General features: G+C 40.5%; 3 protein-coding genes and 2 long non-coding RNA genes across 5 annotated transcripts; 1 reads left to right on the top strand and 4 right to left on the bottom strand.

The window, feature by feature from the left end:
- The first annotated feature begins 4,694 nt into the window (after positions 1-4,694).
- On the top strand, positions 4,695-5,612 carry LOC110724198. Its single transcript, XM_021903608.1, has 3 exons — positions 4,695-4,854; positions 4,934-5,350; positions 5,435-5,612. The coding sequence occupies exons 1-3, from the start codon at positions 4,840-4,842 to the stop codon at positions 5,573-5,575; spliced, it is 573 nt and encodes a 190-aa protein (XP_021759300.1). The 5' UTR covers positions 4,695-4,839; the 3' UTR covers positions 5,576-5,612.
- Positions 5,613-12,555: 6,943 nt separating this feature from the next.
- LOC110689808 lies at positions 12,556-13,413 on the bottom strand. The gene has a single exon (XM_021866660.1). The coding sequence runs from the start codon at positions 13,411-13,413 to the stop codon at positions 12,556-12,558; it is 858 nt and encodes a 285-aa protein (XP_021722352.1).
- A 382-nt stretch (positions 13,414-13,795) lies between these two features.
- LOC110724187 (N-acylphosphatidylethanolamine synthase-like) lies at positions 13,796-18,608 on the bottom strand. Its single transcript, XM_021903589.1, has 5 exons — positions 18,170-18,608; positions 16,012-16,139; positions 15,036-15,121; positions 14,323-14,460; positions 13,796-14,231 (listed from the first exon to the last, which is right to left on the bottom strand). The coding sequence occupies exons 1-5, from the start codon at positions 18,382-18,384 to the stop codon at positions 13,938-13,940; spliced, it is 861 nt and encodes a 286-aa protein (XP_021759281.1). The 5' UTR covers positions 18,385-18,608; the 3' UTR covers positions 13,796-13,937.
- Positions 18,609-19,497: 889 nt separating this feature from the next.
- LOC110724193 lies at positions 19,498-20,314 on the bottom strand. Its single transcript, XR_002511897.1, has 2 exons — positions 20,119-20,314; positions 19,498-19,794 (listed from the first exon to the last, which is right to left on the bottom strand). It is a non-coding gene; the product is annotated as an uncharacterized LOC110724193 (long non-coding RNA).
- Positions 20,315-21,844: 1,530 nt separating this feature from the next.
- Positions 21,845-22,475, bottom strand: LOC110698418. The gene is made up of 2 exons (XR_002506747.1): positions 22,342-22,475; positions 21,845-22,030 (listed from the first exon to the last, which is right to left on the bottom strand). It is a non-coding gene; the product is annotated as an uncharacterized LOC110698418 (long non-coding RNA).
- Between the last annotated feature and the right edge of the window lie 2,239 nt (positions 22,476-24,714).

Below are 24,714 nucleotides of genomic sequence, written 5' to 3'. Positions count from 1 at the left end.
TGGTGTAAACTTGATGAATTTCGTAGGAACGACTGTTCTAAAACAATCGGTTCCTTCAGAATGATTGGAGCGTCTGCGGTTGAGACAAACGCTCTACAAACGTATTAGCCGTCTGTATTGTATACAGGCGACACTAAGAGCTTAAATAAAAAGATAAGTTGGGAAATGAAGGCATATTCTCATTAACAATACGTGAGATTTACAAAATTGAGGTTTACATTCGTACTTAGAAGTAGTACTTTTTCAAGTTGTCTACATTCCAAGTTCTGGGCAGCTGCCTGCCGTATGGGTCTTCCAGGCGGTAGGTGCCGTCTCTTACTTCCTCATAGATTCGGTAGGGGCCTTCCCAATTTGGGGTTAGCTTTCCCTGTTCGTTCGCCCTACCGACTGCCTTCATTTTCCGTAGCACAAAGTCCCCCACTTTGAGAGGACGCTTGTGTACTCTTTTGTTGTATGCCCGAGTCATTCTCAGACGGTATATCTCATGACGCAAGGCAGCATTGCCCCTGCGCTCTGGAAGTGAGTCCAATGCTAGGGGCATGGCCTCCCAATTCGCCTCTTCATCATACAACATGATTCGAAGGGTCGGCTCATAGTGCTCAATGGGCAGAACAACTTCTGCACCATACACCATTAGGAATGGGGTTTCTCATGTTGCCCCTTTTACAGTCGTTTTGATGGACCAAAGGACGTGTGGTAATTCATCCGCCCAAAGGCCACCAGCCCGCTCAATTTTCTTTTTAATCTCGTCTGAGATTAACTTGTTGAAGGCTTCGACCTGGCCGTTTGCTTGCGGCCGGCCGACTGATGCGAAGAAGCTTGAGACCCCCTGGTCTCCCAGCCAAGTCTTGAGTTGAGGCGTCTCAAATTGAGGACCATTGTCAAAAACCATAGACATGGGCACCCCGAAACGAGTGATTATGTTCCTCCAAATAAAGGAAATGACGTCTTTAGTCTTGATGTTTTTGACTGCCTCAGCCTCTACCCACTTGGTAAAGTAATCCACAGCCACCAATATATAGCGCTTGCCGCCTGGTGCAGTTGTATATGGCCCCAGAATGTCCATGCCCCATTTGGCAAAGGGTATTGGGCTGTGGATGGCCGTCAGGTCTGTAGCCGGACGATGGATGAGCTTGCCAAACTTTTGGCACTTGTCACATTTTTTCACCATTTCCATGGCATCCGACTCCAGAGTTGGCCAAAAGTAAAGCCGCCTGGCCTTGGTCGCGAGGGATCTGCCGCCTATATGGGAGGCGCAGAATCCCGAATGCAACTCTTCGAGGACTTCCTTCCCCTTTTCAGGGGTAACACACTTCAACAGGGGTTTCAAAAAGCCAGCCCTGAAGAGATCTCCTTGTCGCAACTTGAAGTTAGCTGCTCGTTTTTTTAGAACAGTCGCCTCCCGTGGTGAGTCTGGGAGCGTGCCGTCTGCAAGATAGGCCCGGATGCTATCCATCCAGGTTGAGCTTCGGTCAAGAATTCCAATGGGGTCTTCCTCAGATATACTTCTTTTTTCCATGACCTCCCAGAAAACTGACCGAGGCGTTTCACAGGAGGCGGATGATGCCAACTTGGACAGAGCATCCGCCTGATTGTTTGAATACCTGGGCACCTGAGTTAGATGAAATTCTTCAAGTGACCCAACTTCACTCTTGACCGCCTGCAAATATTTTATCATGGCCGGATGAGTGGCCTCGTACGTTCCATTAACCTGGAGTACGACCAGTTGAGAATCAGAGCAGGCGGATATCTTCTTCGCCCCTGCCGCCTTGCAATACCGGATGCCGGCCAGCAGGGCCTCATACTCGGCCTCATTATTAGAGACCTGAAACTTGAACCGTAGTGCGTATTTGTACTTATCTCCTTCAGGAGATTGACAGATAATCCCCGCACCACAGCCGTTCACAGTGGAGCTCCCATCCACATACACTTTCCAAACCTGGTCTGTATTGTCCGGAACAACCGGCCTTGTCATTTCGACAATAAAGTCAGCGAATGCTTGTCCCTTTATTGCCTTCCTTGGTTCGTAAGTGATTTCTAATCCTTGCATTTCAATCGCCCATTTGAGCATTCGTCCAGAAGACTCCAAGGTTGTGAGTGGCCGTTTGATCGGTTGGTCAGTATAGGTGAACTGTTAAACATCGCCCGCAAATTCCTACATAAAGCCCACAAAATAAGAGTGAAATGACACTTTTGCCCTCAAACTAAAAAACACAATTTCTCTCTCTACTCTCCACTTCCACTTTCTCTTTCTAAATTATTTCCCGAGCTATGTCGAGGCGGCCCGGCAAGGAAGTGGCGGCTCCGGCGGTGGGCGGAAGGCGGTTTGCCGGCGAGAAGGTAATTTTTTTTTTAAAAAAAAAAACCTCCGGCGACGGTGGGGCGCCAAGGCGAGACGCCACCACCACGGAGGAGGCGCCTAGGCAGGACGCCCATACGGTGGAGGCGGCGCCTAGCCCAGACGCCACTACCACGGCGGCGGCGGATAGGCTAGGCGCCACGGCCGTGGTGGTGGCGTCTGGGCTAGGCGCCGCCACCACCGTACGGGCGTCTTGCCTAGGCGCCTCCTCCTTTTTTTTTTTTTTTTTAATTTTTTTTTGTTTTTTTTTAATTTTAAATTTTATTTTCGAAATTTTTTTTTTTTAAAAAATTTGTTTTTAATTTTTTTAAATTGTATGTTCCCTTTTTTTTTTTAAATTTTGTTTTTTTATTTGTTTTAATTTTATGTTCTATTTTTTTTTTAAAAAAAAAATTGTTTCTGGTTTTAATTTTTAATTTTATGTTCCTATGTATTGTTTATATTACATTTTATATTGCATATTACATGTTTTGTTATTTTGTGTTAGGCATCGTATTTTCGTTCTGGGGCTGGGAAGAGTATGGACATTATGAGAAGTACGATCAACTCAATGGAGAGCTCGGGGCCCAGACACGTTAGATCCCGTGGTATTTCGGCCTCGGCTCGTAGAGAACGGGTGCACTATTCTGAGGATGATGAAGATGATGATGGTGATGAGGAGGAGGAGGAGGATGCAGATGAGGATGTGGACGATCAGAGTGGACCATATGATGATTACGGTCCATTCAGTCAGAGGCTTGATGATGTGTATGAGACGCGTAGGGTAGACGTGCGTAAGGGTAGAGATGGTAGATTTGTTAGTAGATCTGGAACGGGCAACATGACGACTGCAACAGGCAGAGCTGTTATTGATGAACTGGAACGGGCCCTTGAGCAGTGGCAGTGGGCGTCACAGAGAGATTATTGATATGTCGGCAGTGCATTTATATAACATTTTCCTAGTTGTTTGTAAAAGTTAACATTATCTATTCTTATAATTAGTGGGCATACGAAAATTAAATACAAGTTCACATTTAAATGGGAAAACTAAATACGAAAATTAGAATCCGAAAATTAAATAAATGGGGAAAACATAGCAATAACAATAGAAGGTCACATAGAAAAGGCAACTAGATTGTTCCACTGCTGCACCCGGTCATGATATAGCGCATCCCAGCCCTCTACGCTTGCTGTACGAATGGTGTACCACGTTGGTATGATCGGTGGGACCGGAAAATCGGGTGACAGGTCCAGTCGGATGAAATGTCTGTATGACGGCCCCAGAAATCCAATAGCAACCTCTCTTACCGGTCTGGTGACGGTCTCACGCGAACACCAAGGCAGAACCGTGGTACATGGATAGTAAGCTCCACCATGCAAACCAAGGCCGAAATGCATCACTGCACACTTGTAGATGTTTGCAACGGCGAAGAGATCAAGTGGCGCGTCGAACCAATGATTTTGACCGCAACGTCCTCCTCCCCACCGGATACGCTGCAGAGACCTATCCAAGTCCTGTCCGTACACGTGGCGATAAACAACTCGGTTTGAGGCGATTTCACTGTACATCAACTGACGCACTAAACCGTAGTTGTCTTCACCCATCTGAAACACATCAGCCACAACCCGAAATCCGCAGTTACCATCTGCAACCACATCATTCCACCCGTCGAGGAACGGCATCATGATGTTAGGGATCCTGTCTTTATATGGAAAATGTTCAATGTCCATTCTACCTGTTGCACACATCAAAAAACACAATTAACAAGTCAGCAGAAAACTAAACAAACACTCTAAAAAGTAAATTAAACTAAAGTACCGTACCGGTGCCGGGCATATTCACCGACGAAGAAGTTTGACTACCACTTGATGACGATGTACGACCACGGCCACGACCACGACCACGACCACGAATGTACTCAAACGCACTCCTTTCCCGCCGTGGTTGTCGGCCCCGTGGTCGCTCGACCCCCTCAGGTTCCTCATGATCCAAGCACGACGAGTTGAACATGTCATGAAGTACGTGGGTAGCACTACGAATGATTGAAGGGTGGCTGGAGGACACTTGGTCAAACATCGAACGAAACTGCTCCAATTCCTCCTGTTCACGGTTGACTGTCTTCCGCCACTTACCATTTACCAATCTCTCTGCTGAATCTAAGTTCTTGTTGAAAAGGTTGTAGGCTTTGACTTTCACGCAGTTGTTGATGTGCCATGTGCACAGTAAATGGCTCGACTCCGGAAACAGCTCCGCTATAGGGGCAAAGAGACCTCCCTCACAATCGCTGACGATGGCCGATGGCTGAACACTTGGGCCGATGTAATTTCTCAACTTCTCCAACACCCAACGGACCTGGATATATGAGTATTTTCCTGCGTTTCGACCACACCGCGACCCGGTTCCCATTGGTGATGGCCAGCCACGTGCCTGTGCGTGGAGTCCGCGTGTCGAGAAGAAGTCCGTTGACCGCCTGCGCTCCATACGGTTATCGCTTGACAGGATGTCCCCCTTAGAGGTACAGTGATTAAATTATTTCTACTTTTACAATCTGATGCTTTATTTTATGACTGTTACTGATTTTAAATAATGTGCAGGTGAACTGGATGCCTTTCGGCCAGAACCCTAGTAATAGGGTACCCAGGACCCTCTACACCGGACTGATTCAGTATCGCGAGATCGTAGAGGCGTACATGCCGCAGCGCTGTCTTCGCCAGCTTGGATTTGTCCAAGTTGTCCCACCTCCACCGGCATGGCCCAGTAAGGCAGTACGATCTGCGTCGTCGAAGGAGTACGTCGTCCAATGGCCGGCAAACATGATATCCATGTGGGAGCAGTTTCCGATGGTTGCCCGCCTATGGACGGCGGAGCTGCAGCGGCCGCCAAGTGGGGTGACTGCCATGTGTGACCAGCACTACATGGAATGGTACATCCGGCACTCGCACCCGAGGTTGATCAAAGACATCGACGACGCAGATGATGACGATGTGCCACCTGCCACTGCCTCTTATGCGGTACGTCTCATCTTTTATTTGTTGTTCTCTTATTTTAATATATATATGTATAATACGTCGTTTCATGTTTTTTGTTTTGTGTAGTGGATGGGCAAGATTATGCAGTTGGGACACCGACTTTTTGAGGAAAGGGACTGCATGACGAGTGCATCAGGCAGAGCTGTTATTGACGATCTGGAACGGACTCTTGAGCAGTGGCAGTGGGCGTCACAGAGGGATTACTGATATTTGAAATTAGACATTATCTTTTTAGTTTGTAATATTTGAAATTATTGTTCTTAGTTTTTAAAATTCAATATTATCTTTTTAGTTTGTAATATTGTGAAATTATTGTTGTTAGTTTTTAAAATGAAACATTATCTTTTAAAAATGAACACATAGAAATGACATAGTATTGACAATACAAGGCCTCATAGTAAAAGGTAGGTGTACATCAACAAAAACTACATGGCAATTAAATTGTTCCACTGTTGCACGCGAGCATGGTACAAAGCATCCATTCTACCATCCATTCTACCATCCCGTTGAGATTTATGAGTTGCTACTACTAAACAAAAGCCTGATCTAATTGCAACCTGTTTTGCCCAATCAATCGCTTGTTGAGCATCTTCGAACAGGCCATCATGTACAAAAATCCCACTGTAATCATTTCCGTCTCCACCATAATCCTGTAACAATAACATATAACGTATAAATATAATTACATTAAGATTAAATTAATACACTTAACACAAAATTATCACAAACGCAATTTCTAAATTTTAAATTTCTAAATATCATTTTTATATTTAACGCATAATACATTTAAAAAACAAAATAATAACACACATTTCATTTCAAATTTATCAAACATAAATAAACAAACAAAAAAAACCATAATAAAAAAAAATAAACAAATACAAAACAAAATAAAACAAAATAAAACAAAAAAAAAAAAAAAAAAAGGGGATTAAATTAAAAAAAAAAAAAAAAAAAAGAAAAACAAACAAAAATAAAAACAAACAAACAAATAAAAAAAAAACAAAAACAAAAAAAAAAAAAAAAAGGGGATTAAATTAAAAAATCAAAAAAAAAAAAAAAAATATATATATATATATATATATATATATATTCCCCTAGTGGCGCCTGGCCAGGACGCCGGAGCCACGGCCGGAGCGCCTGGTCAGGACGCCGCCGCCATGGTGGCGGCGTCCTGGCCAGGCGCTCCGGCCGTGGCTTCGGCGTCCTGGCCACGCGCCACTACCATGGTCGAGGCTTCTCCACCAGGCGCCGTGACCACGGTGGCGGCGTCCTGGCTAGGCGCCACAACCACGGCATGGCCTTTTGGCTAGGCGCCAGCCACCATTTCGTCCTTACGATGCGTTACGAACCTCGTTTTCCGATGACGACGGCGATTCTCCGGTGATCCTCGGCGATCCGGTGCTGCTCCACATTTTTTTAGTGCGAAAAATTTATCTTCGGTTAAAATTATAAAAAGGGCAAATTTGTCAAAAAATTATAAAATGTGGGCTTTATGTAGAGATTTGCGGGCGATGAATAACAAGTCCCCAGTATAGACCTCTACCGCATGCGCCAAGAAGTAAGGTTTAAGCTTCTTGATGGCCATGTAAAGGGCAAGGCCGAATTTCTCAACCATGGGGTACCGAAGCTCCGCGTTTCTCAAAACATGGCTTATGAAATACACCGGGAGCTGGATGCCGTCTCTTTCAGCTAAGAGGACAGCACTGAGGGCATGATCAGAGACGACTAAGTACATGAAGAGCTTCTCTTTAGGCAAAGGGCTGACAAGCCTCGGCAAAGAGTGCAGATGAGTTTTTAGCCTTTGAAAGGCCGCCTCTGCATCATCCCCCCATTCAAATTTTGTCTTCTTTTTTATTGCCTGGAAAAAGTAGAGACACTTGTCGCCTGAACGGCTGAGGAATCTCCCCAGGGCCGCCAGACAACCTGTTAGTTTTTGCACTTCCTTCACAGTACGGGGCGACTGCATGTCGATTACCGCCTGTATTTTCTCAGGGTTGGCCTCTATTCCCCTTTGGTCAATCAAAAATCTGAGAAACTTCCCAGACTCAACACCAAAGACACACTTTTTTGGGTTAAGCATGACCTTGTGCCGCCTGAGTGTGGCGAATGTTTCTCGGAGATCAGCAAGGTGATCCGCCTGCTGTTTGGATTTGACTATCATATCGTCAATGTACGCCTCTACATTCCTTCCGATTTGATTAATGAAGACCGTATTAATCATTCGTTGGAAGGTCGCAGGCGCATTCTTCAAACCAAACGGCATCACCGTATAACAGAACAACCCCTGATCAGTGACGAATGCCGTCTTTTCTTGATCTTTTTTCCACAGGGGGATCTGATGGAAACCTGAATAGGCGTCCATGAAACTCATCAGGGCATGTCCGGCTGTTGAGTCGACCAGATTGTCGATCTTAGGCAGTGGATAGCTATCCTTTGGACATGCCTTGTTGAGGTCTGTGTAATCAACACACATCCGCCAAGTTCCATTCGGCTTTTTTACTAACACAACGTTAGCTACCCACTCAGGGAAGTTGCACGGCCGAATGAACTTGGCATCTAACAGCTTTTTTACTTCGGCAGCTGCCGCCTGACTTCTTTCTTCGCCGTGGTTTCTTTTCTTTTGCCGGATGGGCTTCTTTTTAGGATCCACGGCGAGTTTGTGGACAGCGAGATCCGGGCCGATGCCTGGCATCTCCTCCACTTCAAAGGCAAAAATGTCTTTGAATTCCTTGAGCAGCTGGTGAAGGTTTTCACCCAACTTTGCAAAGGCAATCGTCCCCACCATAACAGTCCGTTCTGGACGGCTATCATCCAGAGGGATATCAATGTGCTCACCAGTTGGCTGGGGACGAAGATCATCCGACCTTTCCCTGGTCAGTGATTGCTATTGCTTTTCTTTTTTGACCACCACCAGCTGATCAGTCTTTCTTTTCTTTTCGGCTGGTGGAGCCGACTGTTCTTCCTCGACATCGTCGAGGTCAATCATTTGCTTGCCCCGGCCGGATGCTGCGGCCGCAGGCTTGACGTCCGAGAGATAACACTCTCGAGCCGTCTTTTGGTCCCCATTAAGGGAACCAACTGTTCCATCATCCTTCTCATACTTGAGTAGCATGAGAGCAGGGATGATGACGGCTTTACAATCATTAAGAGTGGGTCAGCCAAAGATGAGGTTGTAAGCCGTGAGCTCTTCAACCACTAGGAAACGGATGGTCATGTGCCGACCGTCTCCCCTGCTTCCCAGGCGGACAGGTAGGTCAATTCGTCCGACTGGGTGCACAAGTCCTCCCCCAAACCCAACTAAGGTGTGGGTGACCTCCATCATGCTATCTGGTTTGTACTTGAGATTGGACAAGCATTTGAGGCTGATGAGGTCAGAGGAACTTCCTGTGTCAATCAGAATTCGGCCAACCAGCTGGTTGGCGACTTTACACTCAATGACAACAGGGTCATCATGCGGCCGACGGACTTTGCCTCTGTCCTGTTCGGTGATGACAACTTTAGGGAAGGTGGATGTGCTAGCTGCATCCCCCTCCTCAACAGAATTGACCATCTTTCTTAGATGGTCCTTGGTACCCCGAATGGTCGGGCCACCACCAGCAAATCCGCCTGCTATGGTGTACACCAGTTCTTCATCAGTTTCGGTACTCACAGCGAGCTGGGGAGTCTTTTTCTTGGACTGCCCCGGATTTGCCTTTGAAGTCACTTTGGACTTCACATAGGACTTCAGCTGTCCTTTGTCGGCCAGACGGTCGAGCTCCCGCTTGAGACTAAAGCAGTCGTTCGTGTCATGGCCAACATCCTCATGGAAATGGCAATGCTTGTTCTTGTTCCGATTTTCAGCGGAACCCTTCATAGCAGTCGGCTTTTCAAGAGTTAGCCGATCCTTAATTTCCAAAAGGATGGAGCAGCAGTCCTTGTGGAATTCGTACCTTGGGATGTACGGTTTCCACTCTTTTTTCTTCTTCTGGGCCGGTTGATCAGAGTTATCAATGGCCCAGACTTGCTTTTTCTTTTTGCTCTCTTCTGGCTTAGGAGCCGGCTGAGCAGGCCGACTCTCTTTCTGCCGGTCGGACTTCTTATGGTCCGACTGCTTACTGGAGGATCAGAGTTCGGTCGCTTGTATGTAGGCTTCCGCCTCTCGCAAAGCTCCTTGTAGGGTAAAGATTTGTTTGCAGACGAGTTCGTACTTAAAAGTAGACCCGTCCTTTAGACCCTTAAAGAAGTCTGTGAAGGCGACCTCATCAGACAGCCCATGAATCTGGATTCGGACCAGATTGAACCGCCTGACGTAGGATCGCAAACCTTCTCTATCTCCCTGTTGTACATTGCCCAAGTCAAGACTTGTCTTTTTGGCAGGGATGTTCATAGAGAAGTTTGATGCAAACAAGAACGCAAGCGTCTTGAAGCTATTTATGCAGCCAGCCGGCAGGTTGCCAAACCACTTCTGGGCTATGCCCTTCAGGGTGGCTGGAAAGCAACGACACCATGCGGCATCATCCAACCCCTGTAAATACATGAGGTGGGTGTATGCCAACAGGTGGTCCTCTGGGTTGGAGGTCCCGTCATAGGCTCCAACCAGAATGTTTTAGCTTTAGCCGGCTGTACGGCTTCAGTTATTTCTCTGGAGAAAGCAGAGGGTTGGTCTCCAAGGTGCTGCAGCCTAAGTTGCCAATCCATCGGCTGATAGTCGTATGCCGCCTGTCCCCGTAGAGGGTAGGCTGCATGTAAGGTACAACTGGCGTCTGGTACAATGGCTGTGCCATGTACTGGGCGGACTGAATCACATGCGGCCCAGACTGAACCCTTTGGCTGCTTGCTGGAGTCTCATGTACAGACTGTGAACACCGTACAGAGGTATTCCGAAAGCTATCATGATAAGTCGACGTTGAAGCCGACTCTGATTGCTGGGTTCTCCTCTCCTCAATGTATTGCCGAGCGTCAGAGAACGTTTTCTTGCTACCATCCGGCTGTATGTGCCGGATGGGTTTTCTTGTGCCCGTTTCTGGAAAACGGAGCCGATTGAGGTCAAATTGGGGCCTGGACTTCTCCTTAGGAGCAGGATGAGGAGTCGGCTGACGGTCCCTGACCGACTTCTGTTTGCCAGCTTGGGCTGGCTTCTTGGCCGACTGCTCCTTTCTAGGAGTAGGCGACTTTTTTGAGGCGAGCTGCTTGATTTCACCCCTGAGGCTTCTCAGGAGTGACATTAGCTCATCCCGAGTGACGGGAGTTGATCCTGCCGCCTTGGAAGGATCAACCGGCCGCCCCGAGGGCTTCTTTGGCTGACCACCAGTTTTGCTTGGTCCTGCCTGAACTTGGGGACGCTCTCGCCGTTCCTTACTGCGGATGCGTTTAGAGATGAGGGATCCATTTGGATCCACATAGGTTTCGACATCAGCGTCGTCACCTGAGTCATGGTCCGTTTGGACCAGTACATCATTTGGAGGCCGAATGGCCTCCGGATTTGGTACAGGTTCTTGTGAAGCCATTTCAGAGGTACTCTCCCCACAGACGGCGCCAAAAGTTTCGGGGTTTTTTGTCCCTCGGGAGAGTTACAACACTGAAACTGGATTCAACTGAGGACGCCTGTACCTGCACAGCAAACGGACCTCCGGATGGTTGGGGGTTCGCCTCCGAAGATTAAGTCAGCAAACGTTCGGAAATAAAACGTGCGGAAGTAAAGTTATCTGCTTGGATTCCAAGCTCAGGTAAAGTGAGATAAGTGACGTATTGTCTCGTATTGCGTGTCAAAAATTCTCTCTGTCATAAATGACATAATGTCCCTATTTATAGGGTCCTTTTGAAAAGTGTGCCTTCCTAGGATCTGGTGACCTAGTAATTAGGTCACGCCGTTTTGCGGCGCCTCGGGATTTGGGCCTTAGAAGGCCGCCATCCTAGGGCCAATGCCTGAGTGACACGTGTCACTGTGCCCAGAGGATTTTGAAGCACTTTTTGTGTGACACGTGTCGCCACCTGAATGGTCCCTGTTGTACCTTCAGTCCACGTAGGACGGAGAAGAGTCCACCCTCCACGTGTCATCATTCCATAGGTCCAAATGGCACCTATACGGTAGACACGTGACACTTTCTGATTGGGCCACCTGGCCGGGTATAAAATACCCAAATCAATTATAATAGCGTGTCTGCGTGTGTAATATATCTGATTGGTGTGGCTCTACCCGCTCTAGCTTAGAGTTGGGGTCTCTTATTGTCTTATATCAGAATATATTCTGCCATCTTTAAATAGAAGCTTATCATTTCATAACTAAGAGTCACCTCTTTATTTTTCCTTCTTATCAAGAGTCAAGTCAGTCAACTAAGAAAATTCCTTTATTAGTGCTCTAAATTGTTTGTACTCCGTAATAGCATTATTGGCACACTATGAGCCTATGACATCTACTTTCTTCCGTTTCCTTAATGTTACAACAACTTGTTCGATATCATCGTTAGATTTCAATTTTTGATTTTCGCAATTTGAAAGGTTATATAATGCTGGTATAGTCATTGTATTAACTTGAACTTAAAATTAGTCGCATTAATATTTAATAATTTACGGCTATTCACTTTATCATTTCTTTAATGAGTCATGTAATTAATACACCAGTCAAATTTAACATAATTGATCACAAATTTACAAAACATTTAATGTATGTAATGGGCAAACACTCTAATATGGCGTACTTTGTTGTCCCTTTCTTTGTCAGATTATTTATATGAAATAAGGACTTCTTACACCAGAATAATGTGATCCTTTCAGTCTTTCATTTTCTTCTTCATTCAGGTAGTTAGATGTTTGTTTGATACAAAGAAAAAGAAATTCATATTTCCCTTGACATACTTCTGACTCTTGAGTCATTTATTCAACCTTGAAAAATATACGATCCAATTGATCCAATCCGAATATTTGTCTTTCCGATTAATATACGTAATATAACTGAATTCACTATAGACAAAAACTTCGTCAATACACAACTTCAAAAAATTTGGTCTTTTAATACATAATAATAATAGTAAGATCTACCATTTTAGGCCAATGATTATAACATACCACCTAGCAAAATCTCTCGAGAACAAAACAAAATCCTCAAAAACATAACTTTTTACAACATTTCTTTTCTTGTCCACCTATAAACCAAAGAATACTGTATTACACAACAAACAAACAAACAGAGAACTACAAAACAAAAACTAAAAGGAATCAGAATTTCCCCAAATATGATCCAAAGCTTGAACAACTCCCTCAAAGCTACTAAAATTAGAACTAACAACATCAACTCTAACCCCTAACCTCTCAGCCCCAGAAGCCGTAACAGGCCCATGGGCCGCTACAACAAGCCCAGGCCACCTCTTCCTCATCCCCTCCCAGTCCAGCCCATATTCCCTCAAACTCTTCAACAAACCCTCAACTTCCGCCGTACTTGTAAACACAAGCCCATCTAACTCATCCAATTCAACCAACTTTTTCACACATTTGGGCCCAGCCCATCTCGTCTCATACGCATTGACCCGAGAAGGAACCCAGCCCATTAGGCCCAAGTCTCGTATAAAATCCGGCACAACGGTGGGCTCCTCAAGGCCCAAAACGAGTGGAACGGGGCAGAGGACTTTCCGGCCCAGACCAGGCCCGAGTGAGTCCACGAGTCCACTTGGGGTGGGGTTGGAAGGAAGGATGATTCTGATATTATCTGAGTTAGGGGATAAGGAGGAGATGAAGTCAGGAGTAAGAAGCTCGGCGTCTTTTCCGAGGGCGGAGATGATGAAGTCTTGGTCGGCGGGGAGAGGGGGTGGGGAGTGGGAAAGGGCGGTGAAGAAGGCGGTGATGCCGGCGCGTGAGGTGAACGTGACGGCGGAGAAGTGGAGGGAGATGTGGTGGCGGAGAGAGGTGGTGGTGGCGGTGGTTGGGCCGACGATGACGGTGGGGCAGGATAGTGGGGTGAAGTTGTGGCGGTGGAGGAGGAGAGCGAGTCGAGAGGCGTAGTTGTTTTCGGGGGTGGTGAAGGCGACGGTGCGGGTGGGTGTGAGTTGGGAGTTAATGGTTATAAGCATTGTTTTTATTTTCAGAGAGTAGAGAGATTAATGGTGGGAAATGGAATGAGGATATGAAGTTGAGTCTGTTGGGTTAAGTTCATAGTGTGGTGTAGCCTGTATGGTCGCATGGGCAATCAGGCAATCATTTTGTCAGTCAGGGTTTCATACACGTCTACCACAAGTTCAAGCAGGAGTAAAACGGATACCCTTCAAAGGTTGTGCGGAGTATTAATCTAAAAAATCCACTCGTACTTATTACGAGTATTAGCAAGTGACTCAAGTATTGTTTTTAATTACTGTAATACTCGTAGTTCTTACATTATGTAATTTTATTCAAAAAGCAGATGTTAGAAAAAATAAAAATCTAGATGCAAAAAATAATTGTATACCTGGTAAAACATAAGATTATAAGGGCTATAAGCCAAGAATTTACCATGGAGCAATAGCCAGTAAAATTGGATCAGTTGAATATTGGGTAACAAAGTTGTGGTAAATAATTAAAGATCTTCAATGTGTATATAACTTCAAGAGATTTCAAATTTTTAATCTCTTTGTTTTGAGATTGAATTCCCATACTGCCGCAGACTCTCCAAGGCGATTTGTATCTTCTCTGATATGTTGGAGTAGAGATATCTCTGAGCTACTTCATCTAAACCATGAGGGGCGATGCTCGGCCATCCAAGCCTTGGTTCTGATTCATTATGAGATTCTGATAACGCTATCTTCCTCAATCTAGGAAGGTCAAATTCTATTGGCTCACCAACAATAATCTTAATGTGCTTGTTGATGAGTGGAAATGGTGGTCTTCTACCAAATATGTAATCTTCTGGCATGACCTGAATAAGGAAAGAATTGCATGACGCTACATCCCCAAAAGAAATAGTGAATAATCTCTTTCAGGAATTTGTTGATCACCCCCTCTTTTACCTGATGGAAACCATGGTGGAAAATTGGTAAAACTATCGGTGTCACTGGGGCACGGGTAATAAGACTAGCAGTTCCCCATTTTAATCTTCTTATTGGACCATCTTCTTGAGACACTTTCCCTTCAGGAAATGTATGCAGCTGAAAGATCAAGATAATTATCATTACACAAAGGTAGTATTCCATGAATTCATAGCTATGGAACTTAAAACTCTTAAGACCGCTCCGTGACAATTTTTTTTTTACTTAACTTCTCCTTGAATTCATATCTATATCAAATAGTTAGAAATACATTCCTCTATCTCAAAATTCATTAAACTTTATGAACAATTTCAATAACATTTCATACAGCATGAGAACATTAAATACATGTAAAAGCAATTAAACCCTATACCAGCCAAGTTTTACGGTTTTACCTATAAGCAAGTGACCAGTACTTGACAATAGGAGTAGCCCAATATATCTATAAACATGTTGATTCAGAATAATACTATAAATTCTCGTGCAAAAATAACCATGTCCTATCACACTTGTAAACAAAGATCTTGTAAGCCTTCATATACACTTCCATTTTGAAAAATACCATGTTTCAGTTAGGAAATAAAGTTCACTAAGTCATAACTATATATTACATGGGAAACATTATATATACTGGTCAAGGCAATATGTAAATCTATTCAAGAAGATTGCCAGGTAACAAAATGACAAGACTATACCCATTCTCCATCGCTTAAACGCTCAAGTGCCTCATTCATGTGTTCCTGATAAATTCCACCACCTCTAGTTATAGGTATGCATTTTCCTGTGCAATATACTCGTTCAGAAGAGAGCACAACTCAAGCGGACTTCATGCATGCAAATCTGCTAAGGCTAAAGAAAAGTTTCAGACAGTCAAGAACATGTATAATTTGAAAGTAGTAACAATGATGTATTGCAATATGTTGTAAATGATACTTTGTAAATCATTGCTTATCATTGGAAACAATAAATGCAACAAGTAGAGCCAAAGGGATTTATGTGATACTAATGCAGCATCTTTCAGGAATAAAAGAACAGGATTACAAAATCTCACTTTGGCATAAAGCCTAACACAAATCTTCCTTGATAACATGAGGAATTGTGCAATTCATAAGACCGACATTAGTAGAATAATAACGGTTCAAAGACAGGTCATTATCGCCAAAGTCTATTAGGTATTTAGGTTCAAGATGTTCAGACCCATGGGTAAATAGAAATATACTTCATAAAAGCCAAAAATGTAAAAATCAAGAATAAGATACAGAAGGAACTACTTATATATCGAAAAAGGAGAATATGACTCAACCATCTACTGAATACTGCGACTATGTTTTTTCATTATGTTACAAGTCTCCATTTCAAGAAGTTCATTGCTTCCGAAAACCTCTCCCAGATAGAAACACATTATTCATTTATACCTACAGAAACAATTCTTTTAATATGCCCCTAACATCGAAAGCCAACCAGGTCTGTGACAATATAATTAAATCATCACCCATTACTTTAACAGTGAAGTCTGATACTAAGTTCACATTATCAGGCTAGCTTAAAGCAATTAGGTCAGAAGCTTAAATAATAATGAAATAGATGCCACAAGATTGTAAAAAACAGACAGAATATGCATTTATCAACTACATAATGACAAGACAGATAGGAGCCATAGCCAGATAATACCAAGTCGAAAAAAATAAGACAGCACTGTATTTTTAAAGCATATATCTTCAGCAGCAAGTACCCATCTTGCCAATTTTGCATCAGTTATAGGAAAGCCCTTGAATCCCCACATGAGTGGATCATCCAACCTGTCAAAATTTACAGTTCCATCAGTCTAAGCGAGAACAGTCTCTTCTAATATACAGGAGCAAGTTGAAATCCAACTACAAATACAGGGCAGTAGAAACAAAAATACTGGTTTCCCTCTATTTCCTTGTTCAGTTCTTTTCTATAGCCAAAGCTTTTCTTAAGAATTGAAGTCAATCGTAGTAGTTATAAACTATAACAGATCATTTCTAGGAAGCAAATTTAATTTATGTTAGAACAATAAGAGAAAAGTGGCAGCACACTGAAGATGAAAGAGAAATTTCAATGGTTCTAGCAAGGCACTTGCTTGCAAACTTTATAAATCCCAAGTTACTAGCTTGATCATTGGAGTTGAAATGATAAATTAGCTTGACAAAAAAATTGGCAAAGGTTGACACAGAATTAGTTGACAAAAGGCCAAAGTGGGACCAATACAAATAGCAAACTAGTTGCTATGCATTGGGAAGTAGTTTGATTTTATGTGGCAGCCATTGGAGTTGCCCTAAGCTCCCTTCTTTGAGAACCAAACTTTGCAACTCCATCTGCCAAAAACTAATGATATGACATGGTCAGTTTAACTTGTCATATTACAAAAGATTTCAATCTATTTCCTTTTCTACATAGCTTGCTATCTAAATGAAATGTATTTGTCGGTAAGTGGATGGCTGCCATTCTTCCTTTTGCCAACTTTATGTAAAGCAAATTAATTGCCAAGCTAAATCCACATTTCAACTCCAATGGTCAAGCTACTAATTTGAGACTTATAAAATTTGCAGGCAATTCCTAGCTACACCATTGTAGCTTATGTTTGGAGCAACTCTAATAGTTGCCTTCCAGCTTATATAGCCACAACATTTTCTCATGCTACACAGCCTACACCATTTCTAGCTATTATTTATTTATTGAAGGGCCATTTCTAGCTAATTTATGCTCTTATGTTTAGCTAATTGTCAAATAATTCTTTAATATAACTTTTTCACTTAATAAAAATAATCTAGTTTGTCAAACAAAGATAATCAATTCTTTGTGCTACAATGGGTTGGCTAATAGCTCCAACTTCATAGAAATTGCAAACAAATGCCTCAAAACAACCATCAGGAGTTGCTTTTATATCACTTAATTGTAAGTAGATTTAAAAAGCAAATCATAAACCATTAGTATTATTAGAAATGTACCAACATTTTACGGGCGTTCTAAAATACTTTGACAGATAATTTTGAAATTATATACTTCCCCTATGCGACAAGAGAATATAAGAAGGCATTCTTTATGCTAAAAAACTGGAGCCTAAACTAAAAAAAAAAGAATCACATGTCCTATTAGGCTATCATGTTTCTCATCTTTTATCTTCCTCCCTCCTAATTTAGCCAAAGTCAAACCTACTTGATCAGAAGTGTATATTTGAGTTCATGACAAGACGATATGAAATTTGTTCTGCATCATAGATGAGGAAAAGTGAGACAAAAGATCCCTATAAGGCTTGAAACAAAACAAAGAGGTGCCGGGATCAATCACCCATTCAGCCGTCAAATGGCAACAAGACTCTGGGTAGTTGTTAACCAATTGGCATCACTCAAATACACAAATGCCTTCTCTAGTTCTAAACCTCTTTACCTAACCAAGGAACCAAAAACAGTCTGATGCATCTTCAATTGTTCAATATGTCGGTTTACAATCGTTGCACAAAAGAAAATTAAATTGATCAAGTCGAGATGAAACTGAGCAATCAAGCAATACAAAGTCTCAAATACACCAGACAAGTTATAAATCCAATCATCCATAACCCCAAACTTTCAACATTCTACATTTCCACATAAACTTTCCTGCACCTTTTCCCTCCAAATTCAAACAGCAATAAACAATCAAACTATTTTAAAGATCGAGCTTAAGTAACAAAACAATCATACTAATCATAAAGGTGACATTCGATATTTAAGGACCAAAATTAGGGTTAGTTCCTAAATATTAATGCTGCAACAAATTCAACAAAACCAATTGAAAATTAAACTGAACAGAGGAGAGAGAAACAAACGTGGACATATGATTGCTGACGGTGAGAAGAGGAACACCAGGAGGACGAGATCGAACGAGATGAAGAAGATTATCGCCATTGTGAACAGTGGTGGAGTTGAAAAGCGTCACCACCGCCTTGGCAAAAGCGCCGACAGAAGTGATGGTTAACTTCCGGGGAATCCCGCAAAAGTGTGATGCACGCGCCGCCCATTCCAGAGTTCTCCCCTTTCCCATTTCTCTCTCCTCGCCGAGTATTTGGGGGAAGTGGCGGAGCACGGCGGCAGCGGAGGCGGAGGCGGAGGAGTGAGCGAATGACCGCCTAAACCCGTGTAGAGAAGTCGGGGAGTTGGTAGTTATTATTGATTTCGGGGGTTAGGGGATGGGCCATGGGCCATTGGAGAAGATTTGAGCCATACCAAAATTATTAAGGCTGCATTGAATTCACCCATACCCATACTACCAAACCGAACTGACAGACTATATAAATCGATCATCGATTTCAACTATTAGTTTAAGGTTTTAGTTAAAATGGTCCTTTAACATGGTATTAGATTCAACGTTTTCAAGTGGAATATTTCGCGCTGGGCATGAGGGGGTTCATGTTGCATCCACACTTCAAGCCCCAAAAAGCTCTCATGTGAAGGGGTGTGATAGACTATATAAACCAATCTTGGAGTTCAACTATCAGTTTAAGCTTTTAGTTGAAATAATCCCTTCTAACGGACTTCAAAATTCGAGTAATTGTACTAGATTACTAGTATAACTAGGGGTGAGCAGAACAGTGTACCCTGTTAAATTTCTTGAAATCGGAATCGAAATCTGTTACGATAGGTTCCTAAAAATGAGAAACGGAACTGGAACTTATTGAACAAGTTCTGAAAATTGGGAACCCCGTGTTCCGATTGAGGGTACCCTGTAATTTACCATATTTCGTACTTTTTTGCAATTTTTTTTAAAATAAATTGTAGGGTTATAAATTTACAGTTTGCAAATATAACAAACCAAAAATAGTTGTATACCACATTTAATACATATAGTTATAACAATTATTTTTATTTATATTAAATACAAATTGGGCTTAGGTAACACCTTATTAAGGTATAGGGTACCCTATAGGTTTCGTTTCCAAACAATCGAGAATATGAACTGCAACCTGCTGCAACATGTTCTCTCTTTTATTACCCAGAATCGAAACCTCTTGTATAGATTTCGGTTCCAAAACCTGCGGTTCTTAAAAGATTCCGGTTCTGATTTAGGGTACCCAGAATTTTTGCTCACTCCTAAGTATAACAGTTTGGAAGTGATAATAAAAGAAATCAGGTATGGTAGTACTAGTAATATGTTCTCTGAAAATAAATACTTCTACTTGCATTACTTACTTAATGAGACATTACATTCAAATCAAGATCTACAAAGCCGTATTGATCGAAGTGATAAACTTGTACTTCCTCTCCTACACCGTCGCGCTGATAATTTTATTCAAACATGTAACAACTACATAACATGACTTCTGTTATTTTGTGATTTTTGGAAGACTTAAGAATGAGAGTTGTGAACTTGACCAATCTTCCCAGATTTGACTGCTGGTGTTGGAGGATCAAGTTTGACTTCCCTTACCGTGCTCTCTGTGTACACTTCACGACTCTGTCAATTGAAATTTGAAAGCAACTTAGCTTTTACCATAAAATCTTAGTTGGAAAAAAACAATAAATCTTTGTATTGGAGGTAATCTATATAGCAATGTTAATAAATCAAAATCAAAATATATATAACACGTATGTAACATGTTATTTCTTGACTTGTGAACTTTACTCATCAATTTAAGGAAATAATCAACACAATAATACCTAATTAGCTTGTTATTGTGCGGATTTTACTACAGTGACTAATAAGAATCGAACCCTTACTAGTTGACTCTCAAAGGAAACATAAGAGAAAGAAATAAAAAGGGTAAGAAATTAAACTTACATTAATGATGGAAAATTCATGTTTTGTAAGTGAAAAAGAGGAGACATTGGAGGTGGACATATTTGTTTGAGAGTTCTCAGCCTTCTTGTTCTTACCACTATCCATTTTCACCTTTCTTTCTTTTTCCTTAACAATGATGGTGGATATGTAACACACTTATATATAAGTTATATAACTAATCTACTTTAGTCTTAATCATATTATAAAATCCTGTTAACTACATATATCTTCATAAGATCTGAATATAAGTATTAAATATATTTTTCTTAATTAATTTAAAACTGAAAGTCTATCGTATTTCAAAATTACGTATCGATTGAGGATTAGTGTTAGGTGATTCTTGATTTTTCTTTTTAATCTTGAACTGTCATTTTCCTATTAACTGGTTGCAGTTTGACCAAGTATATGATCCGTTGATCATACCAATAATTGACCTAAAAGAAAATATGTTTATAATAGCATGCATTTAATGCGTTTAATATTTTAATCACAAGCTCATGCTTACTAAGCATGACTTTTCTTTAAAAATAACTTTGATGAAACAATGATTACGCAAGAAACTATTGAAGAGATAACAACAGAGTCGTACAATTTCTTGTCATGTGAAAGGATCATCGACAATCTTAACACAATCGCAACAAGTTAGGTCTACTATTGTTGATTTGTTGGCAAAACAATACGAGTATTATTGGTTTTTTTTTTTAAATGTATAATTATAATATTAAATACGAAGTATGTTAATTAGGGTCATTGATTTAAGTTGATCCAATAAAAAATAACCAAAAATTATTTCTTTAACTGTTTTTCATCCCTTATTCCACTAAAAATAAACTGGAGTACTACGAATGCTTCCATTGGCTTCCCGCTTTCATTGATGTTTTATGCAAAGTATGAAGAGCCAAACAATCCACTTAACATCAAATCCATCAATTAGTGCCATAAGTTGATCCTATCCAATTTTTCATGTATTTCGTATTAAACTATCCCGTGTATAAAATTTTATGGCAGTTTTCCATTGATTGTTTGGTTATACTTTAATCCTTATCCATATTAATTGTTCTTCCATAGTTATTTAATGGAGATTTAGGTTGAAGGTTTGAATACTTGGAAGTTCATCGATGGCAGTCAAAGCAGTATTCCCCCCCCCCAATTAAAATCAAGAAATTTTTTAAAATTATTTATAATTTAGAACTCAAATATATGAATAGACAAGATTAATCATTAATATTTAAACGGTTGAGATTGAAAGTAGTTATAGTGGCTTCATTTTAAAAAGTCTTCCATGTTGATTAATAATCGATATTATACGAAGTATAATTTAGAAGTATGTTCATAGTAGTTAACTAATAGTAAAACTATAAACACAAGTACAAAACAGAATACTTCGTAGATATACTATAAGAAGAGCTTCATGAGACAGATGATGTACTCACACATATAGATAATCACGTAAGTACATAACACGCCCATCAAATGTTCTACGTTACGTAACTATATTACGGAGTAGTATATTACAATCACATTCTACCAGTTCAAATTTATTCTCTCAATCTCTCCATACTAAAATCAAGATCTATATTATTGGATTACATGCATGTTAAACATATCATGCACTTAATAATTACTTGTATTATAAACTATTTAACAAGTATACTAATCAAATACAAAATATAAATTGATACATAATACGGAGTATATTACAAAGTTGATCAAATTAATATTTGTAGGTGTTTTTTTTTTTTTGGACAGAAATATTTGTAGTTGGAATATTCATAATGCATGCAACAGAAGTTTGTCAAGCTTGAGAGCTGTGATGTTGGCCATTTCTTCCTGCTTTGATAGCTGGTGTTGGAGGTTTGGCTTTCAATTCTCGCGTTGTGCTCTCAGTGTATACTTCAACATCTCTTACGACCTATAAATTAAGGCAACTACTTAAATCAATTAAACATAAAATTCGTAATATTATTACTAATCAAGACTTTTTCTATGTATGTCAAAGTAATTATATATAAAGGATTTTACGCATAAAAAATTAAAATTTAAAATTGTATTGTATAAAAAAAAGGTACATATTAATACCACTGTTACCTATTTATTATATACAACTTTTGATTTTTTATATCTCACAAATACTACCCAAAAGTTGAACATATAATATGTATAGTAACTGAGGTAGTATTAATTTTACATACACAACATACACGTATAGTGTGGAGAACTTACGGTGGAGATGACAAGTTCATGCTTTGTTAGAGAGACATTGGAGCTAGGTTTTTTTGGTTGAAAGTGCTCCATTTGACTATTCATTTCTCCCCTTACTAATATTTTTGCTCTCTAATAAATCTCTTAGGATGAATGATGAGCTTTACTCATATACGATATATATATTGATAAGAAACGATCAATAATACAAATATGTAATTATTATATTACACGCGTTTTAAAAAATAAAATGATTGTCTTAGGTTAGTTGAGTGTTTGACTAATAATGGACATGCAACTTCAATTCATCAAGCAGTGGTTCATTACTTTATTAACAGCAGCACAATGCACATGCATGATGCATGCAAATCTCGATTGTTTATTGTTTTAAAAGATTTAAAAAAAATGTAACTGATAATTAAGGAATATATTGGAAAATAGTACATGTATACATCAAATTAAATTATATATTGTCTAAGAGCTGATAATTGAATAATGGAACACAACAAGAAGGGCAAGGGTCTATGGAACTTGCTTGATTTAAATTGTAGACTCGATAGATGTAAAAAAACCTTAACTACGGAAGATTTTAACTCAAACTATAATGGATAACGCCTTTGTTACAATTAACCTACTCCAGAGTTTTTGCTTAACTCAATATGCTTAGTAAACAAAATTAAGGTACAAACTAAGTAAAAAGGTCTCTAAATTACCCAAAGAGCCTTTCGATTTTAGTTATAGAGAGAATCAAATTGTTCTCTCAAACAATTGATTCTGTTGACTTGACTCAAATTGAAAACTTTTCACTTGACACACTTAGGCACAACTTGATTGAAATACTGAAATACATAGGCTCTAGCTTCTCCATTGATCACAACTCGATGAAAAGATTAATAATATAGTATAATGCGTAGTTATATATGAAAGGCACGTGGATTGAAATCGAGAAATTGACTTTAAAAGGTTAAAAGATCTAATCACAAATTCAAATTTTCGATTACATAAACTTCAATTTAATTAACAGCCGGAAATTATATATCTTCTACAACGATCTAGCCTCGCTTACTACTCACTAGTTTAATAAAATTTTGGTAAATCCAAAGTTTTTGTGATGCTGATTTTTTTCCATTTTATCTCTGTTGTTAAAAAGTACAAGTAATAACAAGTACTCCGTACCATATTATAAATTAAACTCCATACATAATTTCACAAAATACTTTATGGTTTTTCTAAGCTATGCCCTCAAGGTTGTTGAGTTTCTAATGTGTGCCCATGCTTTTTCAAAATTACAAGTTGTGTCCTCCAACTTAAGTTTTTTAATCAACCGTACCATCTGACGTAAACTCGACGTTAGAATTGTAAATAAATAGAAAGTAATAAGAAGCGGATGAGAAAAAAGAATAAGAAATACACCGAGAGCTTGACATATCAATGGTTGCTTTTAAAAGAAAGAAGGAAAAACATATGAGAAAATTTGTAAAAAAATGTTAAATGTTAACCTACTTATATAACTCTAACCCAATTTGGGCATGAAATTTCTCTCCAAAGAGTGGTAATGAACTGTTAACACAACTACTAACATTGGATTAACGTTATAGGGTACGGTTGAATGAACACCTTAAGTTGGAGGGTATATTTTGTAATTTTTAAAAAGCATGGGCACACCTTAGAAACTCAATAACCTTGGGGGCATAGCTTAGAAAAACCCATACTTTATTCATTTTCGTTATTTTGCGATTTTACAATAAAATGAGAGGACTTATGTGATACAAGGAAATATCTCGAAATAAAATAACTCTCTTGAAGAGTTTTTGTGTAACTAAAATATGAATATCTGATATTGTAGGTTGTTATTTCTGTACGAGTATAATTATTAGTTTGCATTTAGATAGAGGTATAGAGCTGTCAATTCAGGTAAACGGGCCGGGTTTAGGTCGGGTAATAGTGGGTCGGGTCAACTCGGGTCGGTCGATTTGGATTAATTTCATAACATATGCGGGTCGGGTTTAGGTTGGGTCATTCTTGAGTTGGGTCACGTCGAGTCATATTTCTTATCGGGTTAGGGTCCGATTTAGGTAGGGTTAATAACAGGTCGGTTACATTCGGGTCGGGTGAACAATAGGTCGGGTTTAATTCGGATTTTCATGGGTTAGGGTAATTCACGAGTTCGAGTCGGGTTCGGTTCAAGTCAATAATTTGTGGGTTAGAATCAGGTTGGGTCATTCTCGGGTTTGAGTCGGGTTCGGTTCAAGTCAATAATTTGCGGATTATAATCAGGTCGGGTCATTCTCGGGTTTAAGTCAGCTTCGGTTCAAGTCTATAATTTGCGGGTTATAATCAGGTTGGGTCATTCCCAAGTCGGGTCATTCTCGGATTCAAGTCGGGTTATGTTTA

This window comes from Chenopodium quinoa, unplaced genomic scaffold, assembly GCF_001683475.1.
Source record: "Chenopodium quinoa cultivar QQ74 unplaced genomic scaffold, ASM168347v1, whole genome shotgun sequence".
Classification (NCBI taxonomy): domain Eukaryota; kingdom Viridiplantae; phylum Streptophyta; class Magnoliopsida; order Caryophyllales; family Amaranthaceae; genus Chenopodium; species Chenopodium quinoa.
Note: the sequence above shows the minus strand (reverse complement) of the source record. Positions and strands in the feature narration are given on the sequence as shown.